General features: G+C 37.6%; 1 protein-coding gene across 1 annotated transcript in view; it reads right to left on the reverse strand.

The window, feature by feature from the left end:
* Positions 1-13946, reverse strand: part of LOC123314399 (adhesion G protein-coupled receptor B2-like) — a 139021-nt gene that overhangs the window by 1650 nt on the left and 123425 nt on the right. The window contains exons 12-17 of the mRNA XM_044899682.1: positions 10953-11259; positions 10270-10485; positions 6000-6150; positions 3575-3797; positions 2229-2361; positions 436-562 (exon numbers count right to left, since the gene is read on the reverse strand). Of these exons, the coding sequence (XP_044755617.1) occupies positions 436-562; positions 2229-2361; positions 3575-3797; positions 6000-6150; positions 10270-10485; positions 10953-11259 (1157 nt within the window). The remainder of the gene's footprint in view (positions 1-435; positions 563-2228; positions 2362-3574; positions 3798-5999; positions 6151-10269; positions 10486-10952; positions 11260-13946) is intronic.

A 13946-nucleotide genomic window follows, 5' to 3' on the forward strand; every position in this document is an offset into this window, starting at 1 on the left:
GATAATTCAAAAAAACTTTATGGCCAATTTTTATTGTTTCGGCTTGTTTGTTTTTCCGTTTTCCTCAAATGATTAGCTTCAATAAGTATAAGAATTACAGCCACCTCGCTCGAGAATGTACATGTGACGATTTTTTTTACGTCCTCCCACACAGATTAAGGGAATATATACTTTTCAACATGTATTCAACCACATGTATCTTAATCTGACAGGCTCGAGTAAAAGCCGAATTTCCCTCTTCAGCTCTCCAACTATCAGAGACAGTCTTTTCATCAATACTACATCTACATATTCGCTCAAGCTGTGATCATTCATAACTATTCTGCAGTTTGCTAGACCTACTCAGGGCCCCCTTACTTATCCTACTTATGTATGTGAGTTCAAACAATTGTCACAAAGATTACGATAAAATCTCACTCTCTCAGTTCGACTCACATGTGAGATGATCGTTTTTAGAGTTGGCTATGATCATTTCCTTGTCTTTATTCTTCAATTTGTCAAGGATGTCTGGATAGGAGATATTATCTTTCTTGAGCACATAGCTGAATACAATAACCAGACCCTAGAAATGAAGAAAAAATATGAAGATGGATGAATATGAAGGTGGCAAAAGTTATAAGGATTGAACTTCTCAGGATGTTCAATTCTCTGTGATCTACTTTTATTGATTTTTAGAATAAAGGTGTTTCAAAAATGAAATTATTTCTCTATACCCAATATTTTCGCAATGTTTGAATTGAAATCAAGTTCTGGTGAACACTCAAGCAACAGGTGATCTGTTGATCCATATCGGTGCAAACGACGAGTTGCTCTCTCAAATTTTCCTATAGCAACAGACTGCGTTCAAGATCTGAGGAAAATTCATGGCAGAATTTTTGGAATATTTCTCCCATTTGTTACTTTAGTCCCATATTTGCATTTTGCCCACTGAATCGCATGTCTATGTTCGGTAATTGGCCCTTGTTTCATTCATGAGAATGCAAAATGGGCCGAGGAAAATCCCACATGTGCCGGTGCATGGTGATTTGATATTAAAATGGCCTGGGGAAATGGCAGATATGGCCCTATGGAATAAAATGTGAAAAATTCGAACCGTTTGAACGTTTTAACAATTCACCAATCAAAATGTCGAACTGCCGATTCGCGAAACCGATATTTCCGCTTATTCCAAATTCAATTAAGGAAATACAGCGAATTTTCAAACCTATCCGGAACGAATGGAATCGCTATATAAAATATCGATGAAATAGCTATCTATCTATCGTTCAGTGATAATATTTCTTGTTACTTTCTGTTTAATTTATTCTACGTTAAAATATTCGCTCTCGCTTCCCTTTCATACACCCTGTATAGTATTTTAGTCTTTGGTAATTAAAAAAATTGATTCTGTCATCCTCCTACAAAATTCTAGATGGAGGAACATGAGGACGTGTCCCCTTAGGCGTTTCGAAATAAGGAATTAAAATATCATCAAGTTGAATGAATTTCCTTTGAATCAGTAGGAAATAATGAATGAATATTATAGTAACTGACGACCTATTCAATTAAAACCAGTCATTCAGAAGATCAGTAATTCTGTATTAACCGAAAATAAATTCAATATACTTTCGATCTTAAACATATGTTATTATATTGCGTATGGATAAAGAAAATAATTTTTTGTACAAAATAATGAAGAATTTCAATCTTTTACGTTTTCCAAAATTTTCCTATTACGAAATATTTTCAACCTGCATTTTTACTCGCAATATGAATCAAATTGAACTGATTTTTGGTCCTGCGTCACCCTATACACAAATTGAATGGTATAGGGCTGAAAGAAATAGTGTATGTTATTCTATCAGATTGAACCACCTACATATATCAAAGTTATTGGTAATACTAAATGAAATAAACGAAAGATTCCATCGCAAAAGGAAAGAACAGCATATTAATCGAGCTCTATATTGAGTATATTCCTAGTATTGCTCATCAAAGAATACATAGTGAGTTTGATGATGTTTATCTCATTTTCAATTTGGATATTTCGAGAACTGGCTTGGTTTTCACTAGAAAAACCCCTAGAAATAAAGAATTTTCCTTCAGTTGTGATTGCAGTAGGTATTTCAGAATCTCTCGATTTCTAAGTTTCCTATTCGTTTTTGTTGGAGGTTACTTTTTGTAATAAATATCTGTGAATAGACTTATGTTCTAGGAATTGTGGGTATTTCTTGAGCAATGTCACTTACCAGGGAGATGGTCACTATGCAGAATTCGTAGTTCCAGTAGATTCGATTGCTGTTGTTTACATAGGCTATGCTACTGAGCGTCATGGTGATCAGAAAAACAAAAATGAGCGCTGATCTGTTCAAAAGGTACATTCTGAAAAAAATTCGAGAATCATTAGACAAAATTGTCGATAGCGTTAAGATATTCTTGCTCTACATATACTGAGTGTTAAAGAAAACAGAACAACCATTATTAACGAATTTATTACAACAATTTATCTTTAGAAGTGTCTGAGGGTGGAGTTAAATGATCGATCAGAACTTGAGAAAAATCCAACCGTAGGAGAAAAGGAAAGATTAATGATATGTTGGACCTTAATGTCTTAGAGACACGCCGCGGGATACTCCTAATAACAATCAATCAACTTTTTCTGTAACGTCTAATGAGCCACCCATCCTGGGACACCTTGTATATGCTGACTCAAACTTAAATAAGCCGAAAAAATGATGAGAATGAACAACTTAGACCTGATAGTAAATAGGTTTTAACAAAGAACATCGCGACTGTTGAATGAAGATTATTTTCAATGAACATCATCATGGTCGAATCAAAAGTTGCATGAATAAAATCACCGAGAAACATATTTCAGTTTAGAATCTTGAACACCTCTCCGACATAGTCATTCCCGAGACTGATGGCTGAAGTTGCATTTTCCAGCCTTAATGACCGTTCAGTTGCCAAATGGCAGCCACTATCAGTATGAGAATGCACGATTTTCACTTCAGAACAACCACATATTCTCTTTTTACGGTTTTCATCGTCGTCGTACAGGAGGAAAGCGAGATTTAGTACCCCAAAAACTAACTTAATATCCAGCTCTGCGGTATATATCGTCCAGATTGTGCCAGCTAATTACCATTAGCTCTGATAAATTGCTAAAAGATGGGGCAATACAAAGCCGGATTTCAAACCACGTAACTGCTTTATAACATTTCTTCGGAATTTTCCACATTAAGGGAGGAAATCAGGACAGTCAGAGTTCGATTTAGACTCTATTCTGTTACCTTTCTTGCCACGTCAGAAATGCAATAACTTTATTTATGGGTATTATTTGTTCTCCTCCTGCATATTTCGTTGAATAATTTACTCCTTTTGAAAAAAAAGCCCTTTGACTACTCCTAGATTTGAAGAACAACCGTATTAACTTTATCACCCAGACAGTTCGATGAAATAGATAAAATAGAGGAACGATATTCAAAAGTTTCGACTTTTAAGCTCATAGGGAATAATATGTGAGATGTGTTGCTCTGACGATGTCGAATAAGACCGAAACGAAAACATTATGTGTGAAAACGATTTTACTTACCGCTGTTGGAGACATCCGATGTTTTTCTGATGGAATTTTGAGTATTGCTGCAATTTACTTTCGACAACCACGAATACGAAAATATAGAGCAGGATTATGATGACGAAGCATGTCATGAATACGTAAAAGCTCAAACTGTTCGTTACTATCCACCATGTCTTGAGTTTGATGTTCATCGTTCTATGCGCTGTGTGATTGCCGAAAACTGTTATTAGTGGAACACCTGTAATAAATTTATAGAAAATAATAACCAATATAAAATAATCTAATAACAATTATATCATAATACAACCTAAATGGGTCAATTACAATTTTGCGTGAGGCACGAGCCGAGATCAATCAGCCCGAAAAGGTAAATCTACCAATGAAGTTAGATCTACCAATAGAGGTAGATATAGTGATAAATCTCGAAATTTCATTGACTGCAATAAAATCGTTTGGTCTTAATTTTTAAGTGACCCAATTTCGGAATTTTTCCATGGTCAACTTTCGATACGCGTATCCCCCAGAAGAGTCACCGTAGAGCTAAAAGTGATACATATTCTAAAAAAGTTACTCTTCTAATATTTTCATCTACCTCACCGTTTGCTCAAAAATATTCAAGTGACCCCATCCTTTTCGGAATTTTTTGATGGTTATTTCCGCTGGCTCAGGCAAGAAAACACTCGAAACGAGAATACCACGCTGACGACAGCTAAAAACTCAATGATGCTGCGATCAGCGGAATATCATCTTTTATATCCCACCTGAGGGGAGCGGAACAGGAATGTCTCATTCATTAATTCATTGCTGTATCCCATTACAAAAAAAAAGGTGCGAACAGACTTTTCTTAGGGCTAATTGCGACTGTGTGCCCTTCTTTGACTGAAGAGACCCAACCCGCCCAACCGTGACCTACAGATCCTTCCACACTCCGGGCATGGATAGTCACCAACCAGATCTGGCCGCCTTCTAGAGTCTCCATTATAACTGTGTACCAAAGACCCCTACTGTGACCTGTCTAACGCTAGTTGTTCCCAGTTTTGATTGGCATTAACTGGTTTAGGGATTGATTTAGTATATCCTTAAACCGCATATACTGGCCTCCTGGTTTCCGGGATCCCTCTGTGAATTCGCCATACAGTGCTATTTTGGGGAGTCTTGTGTTTTGCATCCTCAGAATGTGGTCGCTCCATCTGAGGCGGGCCCTCGTTACTTGAGTCTCCATTTTTGTACAACTTGCGCGCTGCAAGACTTCTGCATTTGAAACTTTGTGGAACCATCTGCATTATTTGTGTTAGATGCCGTTGTTGCGTTTGTTCAAGCTGTTAAATATGTCACCTGTAGGGCGTCCAGTTTTCGTTTCCGTAAAGAAGCGTTGGGAGGACCACTGCTTTGTAAACAGCTGTCTTGGTTTTCAGATTGAGGTCGTGATTTTTAAACACTCTGTCCTTTAGCTTCCAGAATGCCCGTGATGCCGAACTGATACGGTTGGGTATTTCCTTGTCCAGGTTAGCCCTAATATTTATGAAGCTTCCCAAGTATTTGAACTGCTCGACCATGTTCAAGAGTTTCATCCTCCAGGCTCATATCTGTTTGTAGGCTTTCTGGCGAACTTACTAGGATTTTAGTTTTGTCAATATTGAGTCTAAGGCCTAAAGCTTCGTATATATGTTTATAGGTGTCCAACATTATCTGTAGATCCTCTGAGCTGTTAGCGATAAGAGCGCAGTCGTCTGCATATTGAAGTTGATAAACTTTGTACGGGTTTTGCTCTGAGGCGCTTCATGTTAAATAGACCTATTAACCTGGAATGTGTCATATGCGCCCGGAAAATGACTTCACTCTGGCTTATCGGCACTGACGAAGAAATTGCAGTTATTTACATATTCATGATAACTTAACAAGGTGCTGCATCCTTTGAAGAGAAAGGAATGAAAACGATCTGAAATGTTTATGGTTTCCTAGAATTTCTGAACCTCGATTCAAAAAAGTAATAATTTTAAGCAAAAAAAGGAAAAAACAGCAGACTGATCTCAAAACGAAAACGCACACAAAAACGCTGATTTGAAACCAAAAAATGTTTAGACAAGCGTCATAACCTCACATTTTTGTCCTATACATAGGGGAATGTGTCAACCGACTGCTTTTATAGACTAAATAGACTGGAGATGCATATTTCATTGATTTTTTCAAACCGAACCCACCGAAAGATATTCTTTTGGTAATTACCGCGACTTTGTACATTCTGGAGTCGCCTTTCTAGACGCAACACCTCCCTCAGCCCCAAGGGAGCGCCATTACCAACTTTAATCCATTTCGAAGAAAGTTGCGAGTTAACTCGTCGCCTAATTCGTTAAACTGCCAGGGGGGTGGCGAGGGAGCCTTGTCCCACCAGCAATTTTTCGGTACAGACGTCGTCGAAGCTAGAAGGCGAAACTTTTACCTGTGATGATACCAATAACGGTCATTTTGGCCCTGCCGGGTCGCGGGAACTGCACGAACTCGGCGTAAACAACCAGCAGTTTGCTCAGCTGCGTGGACGCTGCGATAAGCAGGAAAGTTTCCAGGAGTACCATCAGACACATCGCCAAACTCTGAAAACAGAAATCCATTTCAGTTGGGGCAAATGACGACGACAAGATGGTATTGGGAGATGGATGATATAACCGATCGTGTGACGTCGCCCTAACGAGTTTTTGGGGCCGTCGTCGTCGCGACGCTGATTCATAGGGAGACGTCCGCGTTTATGCGGGAATTTTCTCGGCGTTATCTAATGGGAACGCGTCTCTACGAAAATGATATCGCAGAGCTCTTGTCGGGCTGGAAAATGGGAATATGAATGGTTTCGTGAACGATATTGGAGGAGGCCGATTTACCTGAGAAAAAATTGGATGTGGGAGATTGCTCTCATTGTTTATCCTCCGTCGAGCATTCTCCAATTCATAGTTCTCGTCTTGGGTAAAATCCTCCTTCCTCACTAAGAAGAAATAGCAAGAGAGGAGCAATAGATGATTAGGAGATGCTGAATTCTATGGCCTTTCTAATTATTTGAATTGTTTCTCAGTATGTGGGCTTGCATGCATGTAATTTCCATTTGCATCTCCTGTTCTCTATATAAATAATATTATATTTCCGAACAGAAAAGTGTTTAGTTCTCATATCCTACATATTCACTCATTCCCTTATGTTTAAGTGGCCTGTTTGCACCAATACCCCTTAAAACGAGTACTTAACTAAGTGTAGTTTAAAGTTAATGGACGCTTAATTTTATTCACAGTTGCACGACTGTGGCTTAGCAGAATTTAAGTAAGGGGCCCTTAAGTTTTTATATCTAGTAATATTTCTGTTTTTTATTTTGGTGCAACTTCATCCTAGTCCAATGAAGCCATTCCATTGGTTGGCAGGTGGTGGTAATCTACAAAGAGCACTCAACTTCTCAACAGAAGAAAAGAGTTTGTTGCTAACTATAGTATGATTTGTGACACAAAATTGAAAATAAAAAACTGATGGCATTACAATTAAGGCAAAAGAAAAGGCTTGGTAGTCAGTAATGAATTAATTCAATTTTCAAAATCCATCAAAAATGGGAAGTTCTGCAGTCAGTTCAACAAATTATTATAGGTTAGAATCCCGCCCTCAAATTTTTAAGTGGTCATTACAGGAGCACTTAAATATAAGTTTAGCTTTATCTATTTAAATGTCAGTTAACAGCTGGTGCAACGTAATTTAAGTTAAGGGTTCATTTTAAGGGACACTTAACATTAAGTGCGTTTGGTGCAAACGGGTCAGTGAAGTTCTCAGTTTGAATAATAATATTAATCATATATAAATAATATTAAGGTTTATCATCCCGGTCAAAATTTTAATGGAATGAAAGTAAACTGGGATTACACAAGTCGTTCAAATTCAGCCTCCTTGTCAAATAGTTCAGATTTTGATCAGTCCCTATTTCTATAAAATTCCTTCAACCTTTGTCTTACTATTCAAAAGTAGATACTCATTAAAAAACCTTACTCAACTCATTCAGGAAAAGATGCTACTAAAAACAGTCAATAAAAATGAAATGTTTATCATTTTCAAAGGCGAGTCTTTGACTAGTAAAAATATTCTAACAGTATATTCTTTAAGTCAAAAGAAACACTTTTTCCTATACAATTTTTTTCGAATCAGCTCGGTTCAAAAGATACAGGCTGTTGAAAAACTATAAATCTGTGAAAATTGGGTATTTTGACCTAATGCAACTCTGTTTGAAAGATTCACAGATGTGTAGTGTCACAGATTCAGCTTTTTATTCTGAAACGAATTTTGTTTCTCCAGGGGTAGCATAGCTCATTCTGAAAACTTGAAATGGCTATATCTTTTTATCAGGGCCGAATTGGAAAATATAGTATAGAAAAAAAAGTGTTTCTTTTGATCTCAAGAATCTACTGTTGAGATATTTGGAAGAGTCAAAGACTCACCCTGTATAGAAAATTTATTTCATTTGAATCTGAATGAATCATAATTAATCTTCAATTTCACACGGAAATTCGTTGCAAATAATGTAAGCAGTAAAGGCTAGAATTATTTTGATAGTCTGCCAACGATGTTGTAACTCTGACTGCTGACGTCATTTAATTCCTAAGGTGGATCAAACAAGTACTCGGGTAACTTCGGTATCGCCACACACTACGTCACACTAACGCCATGCAATAAATTTTAATAATACATTTCTCATTATAATAATTCGACGAACCCGAGCACGGGCTGCTCAAAAAAAATTTGTAGGTATGCAAGACTCGTAGTATTTTTCGCCAGGAATTTTCATTCAAACCTCACAGAACAGAGGATAAAATGACGAAGGGCTGAAAAACTCCCTCAATTCTCTTAATGTCCAAGATTCATTTCGCAATCGGTACTGAATAAGTTCATTATACGAACTTTAATTACATTCTTTCGAGACTAGCCGTTTCAGAACGATGGTTTTTGCTAGGACCGCGGTATGAGTTATGTATCGGGTGTGCTATTATTTAAGTCCCGCAACGACGTATATATACTCCATCGTGGGTGTTTAATGCTCAAGCGGAAACACTATTTCAAAAAGATATTACTGCGAGCAGGAGGCTGTTTGGGAAAGGAATAGTTCCACCAAATGTTACCCTATATAATATGAGATATGCTCTATTTCTCAGGAATTACCCGAATATTGTACATCGTCATTTTACGAATGTTGTTCTGAATAGCATCATAAAATTTGATTGTTCCTTATGAACCGTGCAACAACGTGGGTTGATTTTCACCAACCCACACATCCTTTTGGATGAGGATGAGTGTGGATATACAGGATGTAAATGATAGTTGTGAGATAGAAATTTAAGGGGTTATTCTTTCTCAGAAGAAAGTGGGTCTTTCAAATGATTTTTTTTGAGCCGACCTTGCTGAGATACGGCCCCCTAAAAATGGAATCTGAAAATCAATTTCCTTTTCATGGAAACTATCTTCAAGCAAGGGCTGCTCAGAAAAAAATTATATGAAAGACCCACATAATTATATGGAATGACCCCTTAATTTTTTTGTAAATATTTATTTACAACCTGTATATTTGGTTTAAATAAAAACTACATTCTTGCAGTCACGTTATATTCAATAGAACAAAATACAGGATCGGGCTTCGATCTTGACGTTCTACAGTTCTACACCATAACGGAAAGGGCATTTCTTAAAGGGCGAACACTCGCTTCGCTCTGGCCCGCTGGGGCCCTACGGGCCCCCACATGCAGCGATACCACCTCCTCTTTTTCACCACAGTTCGAATATCAACCATTCTCGGTTCATTTTATGCTCCTGAACAAGATTTTGAAGAAATAAGTTGTATTGAGCTTATAAGGAAAAACTCATTATACGTTATTATTAAGTTCAGAAGAATAATTTTATGAATAGTATGCTCATACATACATTCGAAAGGAATAGTGGGGAAGATTTGAAAAGTAGATCAACATGAGAAAATACAACTACCAAATTGAGCATTCATTCAAAAATATCAACAACATGAAAGGAAACATTGAGACGTTATGAGAACCATGAAATAGTCCTTCGTTGTAATAACGCCAATCTTTTATTTATATTTTACCTTTCAGTTAGGTCAGACTAGGTTAGGTTAGGCCAGTTTAGGTTAGGTTAGTTTTGGTTAGGTTTGAATGGAAGTATTGTGTTAAAATGAATTTTTTTAGATTCAACTTATTTCATCCTATTTAGTCTATGAAAAGTGATACAAGAAGAAGCATCCTTTATGCAAGGTAAGGCCTTATACTCATTCGAATTATTCAAAAATGTTACAGACTGTGTATCGACGTTGAATAATTTATTATTTTATTCTCCAAAACGAACATTCATCCTAATATATAATTCCTAATGATGAGAATTATGAGGATAAGATCCTGTATGGGAACGTTAAAGTGCTTGAAAGATGCCCTCAACTTGTTCACTATAGATTCCCTCACTCTCTGTCAATACTAACAAGCCTTCCTGCTATGAATCTGACTAAATAGAGTCAAACGATAAAGAAAAAGTAGAAAATATTCTTTTATCTTCGTAGATTTGTAGAGATCAAATCTCAGCTTCATCGTGTTTCAACCCTAAACAGGAGGTCAACGTCCGCTAATGTAACAACAACAAAGGGAATTAACAATTTTCGATTTCAACCCACAATACATGCCGAGACAAACAATACTCACGGCACTGTGATTGTTCTCCGTTGCAAGGGCGATGACAAACACCATCATCGCACCTGATATTGAGAAGCAACATTGTAGTTTGACGAAGAGCAGACATGTCCTGTTCTGGGACCAGTGCGCCAGTAACAAGATGCCGCTGGCTGTCGACAACACAAAGCATATGGTGCATCCCAAGGTGACCACGAACTTGTGGAGCTCCAGCTTCACCCCGAAGGTCTGGAAGAAGGAGTTTAGTTCTCAGCACTGAAGCGACATAATAATGTGATTGCCACTAACAGGAAATTTCTGAATCTCTATTTAAACGCTGCCTTGTTTGTCTTGGAAACAAGTAGGTACTCTTTGAATTCACAACCATCAATTGGAATTTCGTTTTCATCGAAAACCAAATGAGAAGGTGAATGATTCGCATCTAATATCCAACGTTAATTACTTTTAGGCCCGAAGAAATTTTCATCTCAATTCAGAGAGGTGATAAACTAAAGGACCAAATAACAAACTTGATTTTCTTTAACGATCACAATAGTAAAGATCATTCAGTACTTTATCGATGATTTTTGAAGTTTCTTCAGTTTCATTCTGTCCAATTTTTCGTTTAATTGATAGTATTCTATAATGACTGCTCCATCTCAAGTGAACAGGTTTCATTACCAGCGATCTCTATCAAAAACACATGTTCAACATACCTTCTCCGGTTTATTCGCCATTATTATGGCATAGGTGCCAGGTTTTGTGCAGAAACATCTCGTGTAGGTGTCATTCAGTTCCTCCGTACTGCAGGAGGATATATCCCAAGAATTCTCGTACAATGCGAAATCTGCCACTGCACATCTTGTCTCCCAGTTGCCGGAAGATGAGTTTTTAGGGCGGTTTTGTAACTCCATAGACATGGTGACGCCTCTCAGCGGTTTTAGTTCAACGTTCTTGGCTGCGTCGAAAAGCCATACTCCAACTATTTCCGAGGAGAGGATATATTCGATCTCTGTTCCATCCCTTAAACAATCAGAATAAACAAACTTTGATTATCAGATAAATTTGAAGGTTTTCAGTCAGCTGAAAAATCGCTTGGTTCAGGAATTTGGCAAAAAGCAACGTTGGATGTGTTTTTTGAACAAATTCGACCATTCCGTAGAATTGGCGAAGAATTGAAGTTGAAAACATCTAAACACAACTGTAGATCGGTTAGGAATGTGGTCCCTCATTAGTACAGTGCAGTGTTAGATACCTACTTAAAACTTCCGGTTGAGTCTTTGCAGGACAGGTGGAATATTTGAATATACAGGGTGTATTCGAAGGTGAGGCTTTTTTTCAACAGAAGGTTTCATCAAAAATAATCTATACAAAACTTTCAAAATGACAAACTTGAAAAAAAAATTAAAATGATTACTGAAATAGATCCTAATACGACCCTAGACCGTTTGTTAGCTGAATTATGGTAAAGCAGTGGAAAAAACTTATCTCTTGATTCGGCCATGTGGTTTCGTTTGGGATATTGGCTCGTCCGATATTTACGTGGAAATGAAAATGAAAACTTAGGATCGCCGAATTGTCCTCATTATTTTTTAGTAACTTACACGATTTTATGAAATGGCTCATTTCGATACCAACTTACATAAGAAACATTCGTCTAAATTTTTCACGAATTTTTTCACAATGGGCATCACAATCTTCTTGTTCGAACATTCCAACAATCATCGTAAAAATGGGATGAAATGGGGAAATATCATAGCACTTTTACAACATAACTAACATAAGCACTTTCAATAAACTTCATCGATTTTCTACATTTTTTTTCACCCCAAATTGCACGATACAACAATTATGATTCTCTCAAAAGTGACCTGATGCATCTAATCCGATGAACTTGGTACTGAACCATTCATTGTCCAGCCATATGTTCATGTTTTTATGTATTGAGATGAACGGCCACAAATACGCGCCAGTTGTCCTGTTAATTGTTTATTCATGTGAAATTTTTGTTCGAAGGTGAAGTTCATCTTGACTTGAAACTTCCTTCAATTCCTTTTACTTATATTGATGCACGATGATTTTTGTTGAAGAATTTAACATTTTCGTAATTATCCGTTAATTTCTTCGAGAGATACCCATTCCCAACCATTGCATCATCTCCGGGTTAATATTTTTGACATCTACAACTGATGTAACGTATTCAAACTTTAGCCAAAGAAGATAACGAACATTAACTCTCCTCAAGCTAGTGCATATTATGTTATCATACTGATCTCTTGTATTTTCCATGCAAATAATTGGATTTGGTGTGCCTTCAATCAGTTTGTATAAACTTCAATTATGCCCGTCACATATTTTCCGAAGAGATTGGACATTGTGATAAAATACGTAATAACAGGAACTTTTACGTAGAATGGGCAACAAAGCGTTGACTTAAAACACAAAAATGTTTTGCCAAGCTTCATAACCCTACATTTTCGTACTATACAGAGTGAAATGTGTCGAATTTCCATGGCCAACCGAGTGCTAAAATAAAAGTGAATGGAGTATACTTAAACATGTGTGCTAATAGATTTTATTGAAGTTCATAGAAACGATCTTTTTCCTTCACAGCGAAGAAATTGGTAAGTTCACATTCCTTATTATCAGATTGAAAACCAACCCTTGTTCCTATGACGTACTTCAGTAAGACGCTGACATCCGGAAACTGAAGGAAACTCTGAAATTTTTTCATACGTAAAGCGAGATCGTTAATTATCAATTTCCCGTTCCTCAAACGGGATGAATAGAAATTCCCCGACTTGTTATCACCACATGACTGCGTACTTTCACAAGGTGCCTTCAACAGATTATCCCGCATCGGCATTTTTGCGCCATTGTTCTCCTGATGGAGAAGACGATGACGCGCCAAAGATGCATCCGATAAGGGCCCCATTTTATTTTTGTTTCGTCTCGCGAAATCGTATCTACGTAAGAATCTCTCCCGACAGCGCCCGTTGAATGTCGTTCCTGCTCTTCCGCCGCATGCAAATGAACCGGGAGGAGTTTTCCGGAGAGGAAACTTCTCCGCATTCGGCCCCATAAAGGCGCCGATGTGATACCGAAATTGCGACGCGGATTAGCCGGCGTTATGAAGTCGGCCGGAGTAGATGAGGCCTATCCGCGTCGAATGCCCAAAAAGAAAATGGGCTGTGTCGTTCTGGAAACAAAGGTTGTTTGGATTAAGAGGGCGGGATGGAAACGGAACAACAGTACGAGCTCCCAATTAGCTATTTTTCGCTACTGCATGCCGCGTAGCATAACGCTCCGGTCTGAAATTATGTAAGACTCCGACCCGTTATTGCATTTAGGGGGCTGTGAGGGTTAGGGAAAATTATTCGGTTTTTACCTCAATTCAACAGTTTATCTATAGCTTCCGAAGTTTATCGAGAACGACAAACAGTATCTACCGGTAGATTCTTCTTGCATGGCAGGAGGGCGAGCTGTAAAAAGCTCTGACAGCTTCTGACAGAACTTATAAATGCATCTTGAACCCTTCATAATTATCAACTATATAACGCTATTTTGTCTCCTTCTAAACGAGATCTCCCTGTTAACACCCCAGCTGTCAGTTCCATAAAGTAACTTCGTTTCACTAAAATTTGTATTGGCCTCCATCTCAACTCTGGAGCATTCTCAGTGGTGTACTACTTGTTAGCCTAAAAACCACA

The sequence above is a fragment of the Coccinella septempunctata genome, chromosome 5 (assembly GCF_907165205.1).
Source record: "Coccinella septempunctata chromosome 5, icCocSept1.1, whole genome shotgun sequence".
NCBI lineage: Eukaryota > Metazoa > Arthropoda > Insecta > Coleoptera > Coccinellidae > Coccinella > Coccinella septempunctata.